This window comes from Diaphorina citri, unplaced genomic scaffold (assembly GCF_000475195.1).
Source record: "Diaphorina citri unplaced genomic scaffold, Diaci psyllid genome assembly version 1.1 scaffold182, whole genome shotgun sequence".
Classification (NCBI taxonomy): domain Eukaryota; kingdom Metazoa; phylum Arthropoda; class Insecta; order Hemiptera; family Psyllidae; genus Diaphorina; species Diaphorina citri.
Genome location: NW_007377619.1, coordinates 230,725 through 245,439, shown reverse-complemented (window position 1 = coordinate 245,439; position 14,715 = coordinate 230,725). Strand labels below are relative to the sequence as shown.

General features: G+C 36.0%; 1 protein-coding gene across 1 annotated transcript; it reads left to right on the top strand.

The window, feature by feature from the left end:
* Positions 1-6,488: 6,488 nt before the first annotated feature.
* On the top strand, positions 6,489-13,938 carry LOC103505581 (apoptosis inhibitor 5 homolog). Its single transcript, XM_026820892.1, has 4 exons — positions 6,489-6,500; positions 8,748-8,934; positions 9,379-9,463; positions 13,351-13,938. The coding sequence occupies exons 1-4, from the start codon at positions 6,489-6,491 to the stop codon at positions 13,427-13,429; spliced, it is 363 nt and encodes a 120-aa protein (XP_026676693.1). The 3' UTR covers positions 13,430-13,938.
* The last annotated feature ends 777 nt before the right edge of the window (positions 13,939-14,715 follow it).

Sequence of the window (14,715 nt, the reverse complement as noted above, 5' to 3'; positions counted from 1 at the left end):
ACTTATCTCTTTCAGACCAAGACCTTGTAAAACCACACAAACACGTAAAAGACATAGAGACATGCGACATACATGTACGTACATAGTCAGTCTCCGAGATAGGATAGATAGGGAGAAGGGAGGAAAAGAAGCGGAAACCTCTTTACTTGAACAATAAACCGTAGAAAAAACTCCAATAAAAAAAAGTAAAAATATCTATAAAGTATTTACCTATGAGTGAAAAAAAAATACCCCTAAATGGTGGTAAATAAATAAATACCCCATTACCTATCAGGATCTATAAAATACACACATCGATGTGTTATCGCAAAATTTATAGGAAAAATATCATTGGATTTAGGTATGCATAAAAAAGCTGAATTTTATAGTTTTCCAAATTTTCTACGGTTTTCAAGTACCTACCTACTTATGTATAAGTATGTGGATACATTAAAAAAATCATTTTCTCATGGGGTTAAAAAAATAATAACTGAAGAAACAGTTAAACAAACGATAAAAGAAACTTTGTAAGACAGTAAAAAAAGAACTGATTTAGCACCTTCTCCCAAATATTTATATAGGTAGGTGCATTTAATAAAACTATCTATGAAAGAGTAGCAGCTAGCTGTTGACACTTTTGACACGCATCAGAAAAGGAAATGCAAAATTCTTTTAAATACCGGTAAAACCTAGACTTGTGATGTCTATGAAGTATCTGCTCAAGAAGTAGGTAAGCAATAAGTGTATTGATATTAGAAGATTTAAATGAAAGGGTTAGAGATGTCTTTCAATAGATCGTAAGCACTGTGCAGGTATTTGTTATTCTAAATTCACAACCTCTTTGGTACCTACCTACAAAGATAATACAAAGAAAGTGTTGCTAATTGCTTCAACCCTTTTCATGAATCGGATTTATTAGAATTTTTATGAGAAAATTTTTGCACAAGTGGTTTATGAAATGTGCTTTGCTCTAACAAGATCCTTGAAACCACTAACAAGGGGTATGTAGATGATAGGTAAATTCGATTAACCCTTGGAACAACAAGTTTTGGTAGACAGCACAAATAATTATTATGATTGGATAATGCAGTATACAAATGCAAAGTTGCAAAGACATACAAGAATAATTGATTGCAACGCTTAAAAGTGAAACCTAACCACCGGTAATATTCAAATAATTTCCATGTAATGGGTTCTCCTCCGTCATTTTGAATGTAACATTACCGATTTCATGGAATAACGTTCATAACCTACCGAACAATTTAGCGAAATATCATGAATGAATGGTGTTGCGCAAAACATTCAAGTTAATTGATATAATCTACCTAAACCCAATCTTAATGGTGTTTTACCGATCTGTGGTAACGCGGATGGCATAAACTAACGCAATAAGGATTCACCAGTGTTTCATCGATTTCAATTACCGCGATAATGCATTAGATATGACGTGATAATATCAAAATTGATTTAATTTAGTCGGACAACATCGAATGTACATCATTCCTACCTTCAAGTTCTTCAGTTCTTGGGAGAGAAGAACTTGAAAACAATTAAAACGTGTGGAGGGTATACGAGTAGCTTTCTTTGGGGGAGTTACAGAAATTTAGAGAAATCTTTCATTTGTTGGTAGTTTAGTCATCTCCACCAATTATAAAATCAATAATAATAAATCAGTAGGTACCTACCCGTATGGAGAGATTCGTTGTTAGTAATATTGGTGGAGATGCCTTTTTCTTTATTTACACACAAATGTTAGTAATTACAATAGGTAACTATAATGAACATAACATAAATATACATAGGTATACAATATACAAGAATATCCATACAATATCCAAGCTTATTTACCTACATCAATTTAGATTTTAAACATCACGTCGATTTAAAATTTTAATAGTACCTAGTGCTTTATTGGGACGTCAAATTAGAACAAGATGTCCCATTACCCATTATGATAACAGATAACAGTTTCATTCAATTAGAATATCACAATTTACATCAAAATTAATTTTGAAACCGATTTTTAGAGAAAATCCGGAGCCACTTCCCAGAACAGTAGAGCAAATTTTTTCGAGTGAATACATTTTTTCAATTAAAATTTTATGCTGATTCCAAAAATTAAATAAAAAATTGGGGTTCCCATTAAAGTGACCTATATTTGGCAAAAAATGGGCCGTTTTACAAAAAAAAATTGCAAATTTAAAAAATGCCATTTTAATCATCAAAATTTCATCTACATGATGCCGTTTATTTCATTCCTTAATTTCCAACCGTTTCTGAGATATAAGCGTGGTTCGCAAATCACGAACCACCCTGTATATAAGTATGTAGATTGTAGATACATTAAAAAAATCATTTTCTCATGGGGTTAAAAAAATAATAACTGAAGAAACTGTTAAACAAACGATAAAAGAAACTTTGTAAGACAGTAAAAAAGAACTGATTTACCATCTTCTCCCAAATATTTGTATAGGTAGGTGCATTTAATAAAACTATCTATGAAAGAGTAGCAGCTAGCTATTGACTCTTTTGACACGCATCAGAAAAGGAAATGCAAAAATCTTTTAAATACCGGTAAAACCTACACTTGTGATGTCTATGAAGTATCTGCTCAAGAAGTAGGTAAGCAATAAGTGTATTGATATTAGAAGATTTAAATGAAAGGGTTAGAGATGTCTTTCAATAGATCGTAAGCACTGTGCAGGTATTTGTTATTCTAAATTCACAACCTCTTTGGTACCTGCCTACAAAGATAATACAAAGAAAGTGTTGCTAATTGCTTCAACCCTTTTCATGAATCGGATTTATTGGAATTTTTATGAGAAGATTTTTGCACAAGTGGTTTATGAAATGTGCTTTGCTCTAACAAGATCCTTGAAACCACTAACAAGGGGTATGTAGATGATAGGTAGATTCGATTAACCCTTGGAACAACAAGTTTTGGTAGACAGCACAAATAATTATTATGATTGGATAAGGCAGTATACAAATGCAAAGTTGCAAAGACATATAAGAATATTAAGGAGCGCGGTAGCGCTCCGCCCCGCCAAGTCAAGAAAGTTTGACCGCGCTACTAGATCCATACAATATCCAAGCTTATTTACCTACATCAATTTAGATTTTAAACATCACGTCGATTTAAAATTTTAATAGTACCTAGTGCTTTATTGGGACGTCAAATTAGAACAAGATGTCCCATTACCCATTATCATAACAGATAACAGTTTCATTAAATTAGAATATCACAATTTACATCAAAATTAATTTTGAAACCGATTTTTAGAGAAAATCTGGAGCCACTTCCCAGAGCAATTTGGCACGAAACAAAATATTCCTTTCTTTTTTTCTCTCTCTTTTTTTTACTTTTTAAGGGTCTTGTCTATTGCAGGGTTACTAAACCTACCCAACATTTTCCTGCTCATTACGAAGTAGGTATTAATCCCATAAAAAAATGTAAAAATCGGTTAGAGAAATTATTTTAGCATCGCATGCAAAATAAAACCTCACACGATCGTAATTTCTTACATTTTATGACCACTTCAAACTTTATTTCAAATCCTGCATTATGCATGCATCTTTTATTAGATACATACATTTTTAGATTTTTATATATTAGATTTTCTCTTCGGAAAAAAAGCCTCATAGAAAGAAAGGTAAAAAAAAGCTATGATAAAAAAATATCTACAATATACTAGCCCTTAATTTAGCTATCTGGTTTTATTGCTTACATTTTTCCAGGGCTTGAGGTGGCCGTTAACGATTTTAAATACATACCTGGCAGATTTGGTCAAATTATGAAACAAGGTGTCTATTTAAAAGGCCGAAAGCTCCATCAGGAGGTGCCAGCTCACCTGAGAATCTTTCAACAAAATTAGTTGATAGCTTGCCTCTTCGTTAAGGTTTCAATCAACTGTCAGTCGTCGTTACAAGGTCCTCGCTCCAAAAAAGAAGAAATATTAGCAGAAAAGCTATTATTTATAGATGTTAAAATAAGCACATCTAATCCCAATACACATCACTCATGTCAGCCTATTTTTCACCAAGAGCGAAGAAATCGGACTACGCAAAAAAATAGATACGCCTATCTATGACAAGAAGCTTGGAAATTAAATATATAAAGGCGTTAAGAAGGTTCTAATTAGGTATATGGTAGGCCTAGTCGCTAATAACTTTTTGCTGATAGCCAGAGCTTCAAATTTTACGCCTATTTTTTCTCTCTCTCTCTCCTGACACATAGGTACATGGAGCTTGAAGAGATTTTTTCAATCTGACTTGAAATAAATTGTAGTTTTTATAGGTACGAGTATCTTTAGATAGGGACCTACACCTACCTAGTTCAAAGTTTCTGTCAGTTGAACAGAAAAAAATGAGAATTTTTTCGAGGCAGTTTTTCAGTCACAAGAACAACCACACTTCTTTCCTATTTTATTTTAGGATATCTTATAGGTAGGTACGTACGTACTTACCTACCTGGGTACTTGGTTTATATCTCCAAAATTAACAAGCGCAATGTTTACATATTTTTATCTTGGTGAATTTCAAATCATTGAACCTGGAAAAACACTGAGTAGGTACCTTCCTACTTACCATAGGTGTATTTCAATTTCGGGAAACTTTTGGAAACGGAACCAACTGAGGTAGCTCGTTATTTTGATTCCCTATGGTTTAGTACAGGCGCTATCACGCTAAAAGAGAGGAAACGTGCTTTAGAAGAGGAGGAAAATACAACTCACCTATCACCACTGAGTACTTGACTTAGCTTGACCACTCTACCCTGATAGAGTGTTCTCCTGAACGTTGATAGAGTAAGCACCTGACGAGCAGTGTTAAAGTTCTGTAATAAAATAGACCAGAGTGGAAAAAAAGGTGAATAATTGTTGCCTGCCTATATCCTGAAGATATGAGAACCTAGGAGTCTAGTCATAGTTTAGAGAGGAGCCTAATATCCTGACACAGCCTAAATCTATTCCTTGCTCGTTTACTTCAGGGACCTTTAACTTCATGTTAAGATGAATCCACCATTGTCATTTTATCACTCTATACTTCTATAGAAAAGATATCTCCATCATTTGTGTGCTTACAGGAAGGAAAATACCTATGAAAAGCACAAAATTATCCAAGCAAAGGGACTCAATAAATTCCAATAGGCCTAACAAGAAATCCAAGAGTCGACTTTGGTGGCAGGTAGATATCTTTCTTGTATGCTAATGCCAAGCCCGAAAACTTGAGCCAAGTGAAATAGGTATGTAAATGTGGGTATACCTAAAACAAATAGTCTGGAGTCAAAGGGACTCAATCAGTTCAGAGAGGCCTAACAAAAAACCTCCAAAAGTCAAATTTTGGAAACATAACTACCTATAAGAATATATAAAGATGAATTATTGTTCAATGTGTAGCAAAGTTAATGACGGCCTCAGGGGGCCTTCGAATATTTAATTTCTTAAACAAACAAAACCCTCTTCTTATTTCAATATTTCCTACAAATGGGCACCTACGTAGATATAATTATTAGAATTGTTTTTTTTTCTGATTCTAATAGATAATAGAAATAAATTATAATCATCTATTTCTGAGCTAGATTTCCGTAGCATTCTCAATTTATCCAACTTGTCTTGAACTTTAGGAGGCAAAATAGATTTAGGTACCAATATACATACATCCTACCTACCTGATAGGTATAAATCGTACGTATTTTTCCTTATCTGAAAGTCTATTACCTATAAATATCGAACTCTTGTTTTTGACAGTCCTATTTTTCTTTTCTTTATTCCACTTTGAAAGTTTGTTTGTTTTTTTTTTTTTTTTTTTCCTTTTTTTTTTTTTTTTTTCTCCTTTTTTTTTTCTCTCTCTCTCTCTCTCTCTCTCTCTCTCTCTCTCTCTCTCTCTTCTTCCTCTTCTTCTTCTTCTTTTGTCATTAAAGTTTCAGTTTCAACAGCTGAAAGTCACGTCTTTATAGAGGTTTCGACCTTGCCTGGCCTTGTCGTTTTAGTACCTTGGATTTGAAATGCAAGAGCCAGAGCCTACATAAAGAACACCTGGGACTTGGGTGCAAGCGAGTCTCGGCAGCGATTGTCAAACTATGTGTCCGTTTTTAGTTTCTATATTTACTGAGCCTTGGGGTCGATTCGGACTTGGTTAATCAAATTATGCATATCAAAATATGACATGAAAAAGAGGAAGAAAAGACAAATTTTGTAGTTATAGGTAGGTATGCTAGACTTTTGGTTCTAAATAAATAAAAATAATAATCATGCATAATGCATATGCAGATATGCACATTGACCTATATTATTAAATAACTGGATTGGACTCAATAAAAATATTCCTCAGTGCAGTGGGAAAGTTTGCACACAAATTTTGTCTTGTATTAATGTAGGTACTTACTTATCTACCTATGTATGCATTTAGATACCTAACTGCCTAAGGTACCTACCTCTATCATAGTAAGAACAAGAAATAGAACGAAAAAATCCTTAACTCGTCTGCTCTACGCTCTACAAGTCTACAGAATGGAAGCTCCAGTAAGTTTGGAAACCACTGACACACCTCTCATTATTATCGTTATTTAATGTTTCTGTAAAATGTCTAGATAGGTACATCTACCTACAACATAATAGCACAATACCTATAGCTGGCATAGAAAGTTAAAGCTGTTCAAAAAATCAAAATGAGATCCATTTGTTTGTACACAGTAACGCATCCTTCGCTCTAACTCAGAACCAACTGCGTTGTTTTAAGTTGTTTATCATATCTGGGGTCACTGACGCACACAAAATCGCGATTTGTGCAAATTTTGTCATTAAAGTTTCAGTTTCAACAGCTGAAAGTCACGTCTTTATAGAGGTTTCGACCTTGCCTGGCCTTGTCGTTTTAGTACCTTGGATTTGAAATGCAAGAGCCAGAGCCTACATAAAGAACACCTGGGACTTGGGTGCAAGCGAGTCTCGGCAGCGATTGTCAAACTATGTGTCCGTTTTTAGTTTCTATATTTACTGAGCCTTGGGGTCGATTCGGACTTGGTTAATCAAATTATGCATATCAAAATATGACATGAAAAAGAGGAAGAAAAGACAAATTTTGTAGTTATAGGTAGGTATGCTAGACTTTTGGTTCTAAATAAATAAAAATAATAATCATGCATAATGCATATGCAGATATGCACATTTACCTATGATGCCGTTTATTTCATTCCTTAATTCCCAGCCGTTTCTGAGATATAAGCGTGGTTCGCAAATCACGAACCACCCTGTATATTTAGATTATTGAATAACTGGATTGGACTCAATAAAAATATTCCTCAGTGCAGTGGGAAAGTTTGCACACAAATTTTGTCTTGTATTAATGTAGGTACTTACTTATCTACCTATGTATGCATTTAGATACCTAACTGCCTAAGGTACCTACCTCTATCATAGTAAGAGCAAGAAATAGAACGAAAATAAATCCTTAGCTCGTCTGCTCTACGCTCTACAAGTCTACAGAATGGAAGCTCCAGTAAGACCAGTAAGTTTGGAAACCACTGACACACCTCTCATTATTATCGTTATTTAAATGTTTCTGTAAAATGTCTAGATAGGTACACCTACCTACAACATAATAGCACAATACCTATAGCTGGCATAGAAATTACTTTAAAACTGGTCAAGGCAGTTTCAAGGTGACAAAATCAGTTGATGGGTTTCAAGGTACAGACTGCAGTCATGGGTCTGAAACTCTGAAATTAAAAGGTATTGTAATAATACAACTATTACTGCGGTCTGAAGTTCCTGCCGTTTATGGTTCCTGGTTCCTGTAATTTTCAAAATTCAAAAAGAGCAATCACTGCAGGCAGTCAGCAGTCACATTTTTTGGTTCGTGTCAGGAAATTTGATTTTGGCGGGAAATGAACTTTGATTTTGATACTTGTGCTGCGATCTCTGGACACAGCAATGAACTTTTGAGAATGCGCATAGAAACTACGGTAGCCAGGCGTCAGTGTTTTGAAGAAAAATAAAAAAAACGTCTATGTAAAAAAATACCTGATTTTCAGTTTATTCATTGATTTGGTTATCTGATATTCTTGTACAGCTAAAATTAACGTTAAATTTCTTTTTCTTTTATTTTTGAGTAGGTACCACGCGACCGACCAACGCCACGCGTTCTTTTTTCTGCGATCATGTAAACGATGCTTAGAGCTACCGTAGTTTTCCGCGCATTCGCATTACGCGTTGCGCCTGCGCAGAAAATGTCACGGAACAACCAAAACAAACTTTTAGTTTTTGGTTTTTGGAGAAAAATTTGAAGCCGATCACCTATGAGTACACAAATCAAAAGCAACCTCCGTGGCCGAGTGGGTATCACACTAGGCTTGCACGCCGGAGGTCCCGGGTTCGATTCCCGGGTGGGATCGAAGTTTTTTTGGCTCTGTGCTTGGATTTCGGGGTGCATTCAGCCTCGTGGGGATAACGGAGTAGCTATCTCAATAGAGTAGGGACCAGTGGCGGCATTACCAATGTGTGTCTTCAGACATCACATCAATTAAAAACTCACTAAATAATTAAGTAATATTGAGCACTTTTGGAATCGTCTTGAGGAAATAGTACATAGCAAATGACGTTAACGCTGAATACGAGTGTGTTCCTGAGTGTTTCACCGCCGTTTTTATTTCGTAAGAATGAAAAAACTGCTACATTAGACTCGTGTGGTCTGTGTCGTAGCATGCCCATCCCGTAGTATGCCTCATCTGATGAAATAAATGAATGTGTGTTTCATTTCCCGTCTACCCTCAGAGTAACGCGTTAGAAGAGAACGGTGGTAGTCACGGTAACAAGCGGCGAGCACCGATATCGTTTGGTGCCGGGGACAAGGATGGACTGTCAGCGGCCAAAAGCAGGCCAGGTGTGGATTCGGTGAAGAATCGGCCCATCTACACACCGCCCAGTGGCAAGTTCAGCACCAACCTCAGCTATCAGCAGTGTGAGTGTAAAACTTGGTTTATTGAAGAATTTTATTTACTCTTATCAAGTTATCACTCTTTCTTCCCCTCTCCCTCATCAAATTTTATGATTTCATTGAAATTTAACAAGGAAATTTATAATAGGACATTGAATGAATGATATTTACGTCATAGTTTTGTAAGGGGGGAAATACTAAAACACTGACGAAAATATTGATAGTGTACGGACATCATCGGCATAAGGGTTAGGTCGTAGAGAATTACTTAGGTTGTCCTTTGCTTAGTAGTTATTTTTTCTACCGAAGGATCCAATTTTCCTGAAAAGGGAAGAGAATCACCTTGAACTTCTTGATGAACTTGTTCAATAGTTTGAGTCTCAATTGTATGAATATTTACTCTCAATAGCAATATTTTATCACTTATTTTGAGACTAACTTTTAGTTATATTTATTCTCCCTTGACAGCGCGGGAAGGAGGTGGCAGACGACCCAGTGGAGGAGGCAGGGGAGGTGGTTTCCGTGGTGGCTTCAGAGGCGGAAGGAGATGGAGGTACTGAATAATATCTAGGACGACGCCACTGTAAATATCAGATGAATGTGGGCTCGTTGCAATGATACCCTCTCCCAAACGAACTCAGAGAATGTTGACGCCCGTCTACTAAAAGTTTACTCTCTCAAAATGTTTACTTTGACGGCTTGTGTAACAAACAGAGGTGTTCAAAAGAGCCTAACTATTGTGGTCTCACTTCCAGTCCTCTTTTCCGAGTAAAGTTAACACTGCCAATAAAACGAGAGAAAGGCCATTACCATTTGGCTTGAGCCAGGCTGTTGAAACGACAAGCTCTAAACAAAGCAATTTCAAACAAAAAAAGACATTCTGGAACTGTCTGTCGCATGTCGCTCTATTCAGTTTCTGGGTAAATGGTCGTTTGATGGATTAAATAAAAATAAAGTAGAAATCACTTGAGCAAAGTTGAAGAAAACCCGGGAAGCAATCATTCCTCAATTCCAGAATGGAAGTCAATCTTGAGGTAGTCGTACAACCAGTTCTGTCATCTCTTTAAAGCAAAGGTGACATGGCCAGTAACTCCAATGTCTCAAGGTAAGTGAAAGCTAACCAATGGTCTTTTGTTTCAGAAAGCTCTGGTGTCCAGATCAAGAAAGTTGTACCCAGATACTCGATCAAATATGGAACCGTTAAACGCAGATTTTCGTTCTTATTTACCTCTTTTTCTTCTCTCTCTTTCTCTCTCTCCCTCCCTCCCTCCCTCCCTCTTTGTCTCTTTTTGTTCTTTCTCTCGGCCTCTTTTTGCTTACCTCCCTTTTTATTCTATTTTTCTCTCTACCTCTCTTTTTTGTTTTATCTTTCTCTTTTGGTGTATGTTTCTCTCGGCCTACTTCTCTTATTTGTTCTATCTTCCTCTAGCTCTCTGTTTGGTTTTTCTCTTAAGCGTCATATACATAGGTCAAACTTTTGGAGCCCATCACTTCTTACAACTCTTACTATTTCTCTCAATGTATTGGAATCTCTCAAATGTACTTATTGTTTTGTTATTTTCTAAATTACAGGCCGATGTTTTTCACTTGAAGAAACCACTCTTGGCACATCGTTGTTGATAGTGGTCGCCGCTATTTGGATTAAATAATCAGTAATTGTTTAATTTCAGGGTAGCTGATTATACGTTTCTTTTTCCGCGAAGACTCTCATTCATTCAGGATCTACATCTTCAGCTGTATTTTTCCCACTTCCTGGTCTAAATCAAGTTTGTCCCATTATCCTTATGCTTCCCTAAATTTTAATTCTTATCTCGTTTATGTTCCATGTTCTATTTCCTTGGTTCCTCTCCTTATTCTTTCTTCCTTTTCTTTCACTTCCAGTGGTCCTTATCCTTTACATAGCCAGAAATCTACAAGCTATTGGCTAGAGAGAAAGACATGTGGGAACTTTGGAAGTCTTGGACCATTTTACCCGTATTTATTATCTAAGGTTGTCATTACTTACTACTGTATCGGACAAGATCTTTGAAACCTACGAACGTGGATGGCTATCTGCTGATTAGCCTTGGAGAGTGTGTATTAAAAATTTGAAGTCTTGTACCATTACTCTGTATTCATCTCCCAAAGTAATTTCTCTCACGATATTTCACGTAGGACTAACGGATGTTCTTTGTAATACAGACAGACAATGTCGGCTTTTAGACATACCCTATGAAGGTGTAGCGAGGGCTTCGGTTGAGTTTCCTCGCTTCGCGAAAAATACAAATTGGAAGTGGAAAGTTCAATACAAAACGAAGGGCGCTGGTTCTTTTAGACTACTACGAAAAGTGAGAATGAAAGTCTTACCTTATGTTGAGAAACTTTCAGTGAAAATAACTACTTACGGCGCAGCAAAGGAAATGAGATTCAGAATAAGGAAAAGGCACGACGTGATTCGAACAATGGTAGATTTCATTCTGAGGTTATCGCCATCATATTCAAAAAATATTGCTGAACATATCTGACGAGAATAAAACTTCATCTACGAGTCTTGACAAAATTTCTCGAAGCTTTATTCTTTTTAGAAATGCCATCCCCTGGCCCTTCAAAATAGTATCTACATTCTACTTACTGAGGCCTTCTGGAAGACTAAAGCCGATATTTCCTCACCACTGCAAATAAATTTGAACATCGGAAATCCAGTCAAAGTTACTCCTTATGCAATATCATCCTTATGTAACAAGAACCAGAGGATGCCTCTCAAAGGACCAACAAGTTAACATCTCACCTTTCACAAAATTTACAGAAAGGAAAAAAAAAATCTAAAATATCGTGATGATTTGCGAAGCAGATACCTGAAATGAATACCTTACTCCTAAAGGGGATTTAACTAAAAACTTACACCTACAATGACCTGGTGAACTCTGCTCTGCCTGTAACCGCACCTTGCAGAATAAGCTTGGACTTAACCAGTGCTATCACTATCGCTTGGACTTAACCAGTGCTATCACTATCGCTTGGACTTAACCAGTGCTATCACTATCGCTTGGACTTAACCAGTGCTGTCGGGACCGCGGTCGAAACCGACCTATTTTTATTAGGTACTTTATTTTTCATTTAGATTTATGACCTACTTTATTTGTTTTTCACCAGAACCACCGCTGATATAAATGGTTCATTATGCACACGCGAGCTTATGCACAGTAATTACATCGGCAACACTGTCTCTTACTGTTCACCCATTCTCCCCTCCCCTACAAATATTTTGTTGCTGGAAGAAGTGGATGAACTTTAATAAATTTTTGGACATTGACACAAGGTCCAACTTTACGGAGTTTACGGCATGATTTCTCAGTAACGACCCAGGCCGGGGTCCACAAAGTGAGATTAAACACATTTCAAGTTTAACTCTCGGATTAAGCCATTTCACTGGTTGATTTCTGAAAATTTCAAAAATTCAAGACCCTCCCTGAAGATCACATAAAATATAGTAAAGGGGCCGCGTAGAAAAAGTTTAGGAACCGCTGATATAAATGGTTCATTATGCACACGCGAGCTTATGCACAGTAATTACATCGGCAACACTGTCTCTTACTGTTCACCCATTCCCCCCTCCCCTCTAAATATTTTGTTGCTGGAAGAAGTGGATGAACTTTAATAAATTTTTGGACATTTGGAGATCATTTGTGCGAAAGTTCAAGTTATCCCGTGTTTCTCCAGAAAATCAAAATGGGAATTTGAAGTTCAATAACCGAAGTACATCCAGCTTTTAATGATCTATCGGTTAGCATTAGTATTTGTATGAATATTCTGTTTTCAAGGTACGTATTGAAAGAGAAAACAGCTTGTTTTGTTTCATCCAGATAGAAGATCTCTGATTAGAAAAGGTGTTTTCCGATTTGGAATGAGCCAAAAAATGAGGTGTTTTCATTAACGACTATTATTTTCATTAATACTACCTAAAAGTTCTATTGAGACATCTTGAAAGAGAAAACAGCTTGTTTTGTTTCATCCAGATAGAAGATCTCTGATTAGAAAAGGTGTTTTCCGATTTGGAATGAGCCAAAAAGTGAGGTGTTTTCATTAACGACTATTATTTTCATTAATACTACCTAAAAGTTCTATTGAGACATCTACTTAGAGAAATTTGACTATGGTTCATAGATCAGAACCATAAAAGTTTGGTACCTATGGGTGCATATTTTGGATAGGTCAGTGCCCTCTTATTGTTCAATGGTAGGTGCCCATGACATGTTGGTATTGGCTGTTTGTCTCTAATCTAATAGGTACTGCCCATTAATTTGATTTTAACTTGTTAACAAGATTTTGGATACCTACATGAGTACTTCTGTTACTTATTAGGGATGCTTCCCTAAATTTTAATTCTTATCTCGTTTATGTTCCATGTTCTATTTCCTTGGTTCCTCTCCTTATTCTTTCTTCCTTTTCTTTTACTTCCAGTGGTCCTTATCCTTACACTACAGAGCAAGATGCCTACAATCCCTATGTTGCCTTTTTCCCTGATTTCTACTTCTGCTAGTTCCAAATCCCCGTTTTCAAAATTGCCTGTGAAAGAGAAATTCGTACGTATTTTTCACAGTCAAAATTACTTCACGGATATGTAGAATGAATTTTCCTTCAAACCTTGAAAATTTTTACCATGTAGGTACAGAGGAAATTCTAGGGAACAGCGGGTTTTAAAAATAAATAAATTTGCTTTGTAAAAATGGTGTTTTAGATAGGTATTATTGTAACAGGTAGATATTTTTACGTACACTACCCCATGTGTAGACTTGTAGCATTTATTTAAAAAATTGTGAAGGCATTTTCCGGTGGGAGAAAAATAGATTAGGTATTAAAGTTCATGAGGGTATTGAGGGTGCAAATAAGTTGAGCAACTATCAAATCAATGTCATTCAATGTGACCTGAGTAACATCTGAGGACAACAAGGAAGAATGCAGATCAAGCAAGACTGGGCAGCTTTCATGGACCTGTGATGGCATGGTGAACCAACCACAAAGTATAACAGACAAGTTGGTGTTGAAATAGCACTACCTCTATTGTGTATTCTCGTAGGGACTTGGCCTTAGAAGATCTTTAGCATCAAACTTGATAGATCAACTTGATAAGGAGAACCAAAAAGGCATGTATATTTTGCAGAACTTCAAAGAAGTTCTGCAGGGATAGGAGTTTGCCGATTTTTTTATATTAACTTTAATGCAAAGAAAGTTCCTTATGGAAATGGTTTTATTTTTAATTTGGACCTCTGACAGTCTGGTCTGAAAAATCATTTTGAATTAAGCTCTTTTTTCAGGGATAGGTATCTTTTATGTTTTAGTAGTTTTTAATTTAGTAAGTTTACCCTTTAGCAACTGAAGATACACTAGCCATTAGGTTTTAGGTTAGACCCCTGGTAGATATCTACTTTTGGTCTGAAAAATCATTTTGAATTAAGCTCTTTTTTCAGGGATAGGTATCTTTTATGTTTTAGTAGTTTTTAATTTAGTAAGTTTACCATTTAGCAACTGAAGATACACTAGCCATTAGGTTTTAGGTTAGACCCCTGGTAGATATCCACTTGATCCACCTACTCGTTTATACCTTGTCTGGTCTCAAGGAATATTGCAATTTAACCTATTTCCTTTAAAATTTGTGGGTGATTTGATACCACATGGAGAGAAAAGCATTGTATTTTAGGGAGGGGAAAAAGAAGTTAGCTTTCTGAAAAGGCCTTTTCAGCACATTTGTAAATACCGTTTGATGATTTTATTATTCTTTTTGTTTGTTTTTACTAGTACGGTATTTATGTTTTGACATGTACCATT

Coding starts and splice junctions, on each gene's coding strand:
- LOC103505581 (XM_026820892.1), top strand. Junction 8,935..9,378: donor CAACCTCAGCTATCAGCAGT/GTGAGTGTAAAA, acceptor CTCCCTTGACAG/CGCGGGAAGGAGGTGGCAGA. Junction 9,464..13,350: donor AGAGGCGGAAGGAGATGGAG/GTACTGAATAAT, acceptor TTTTACTTCCAG/TGGTCCTTATCCTTACACTA.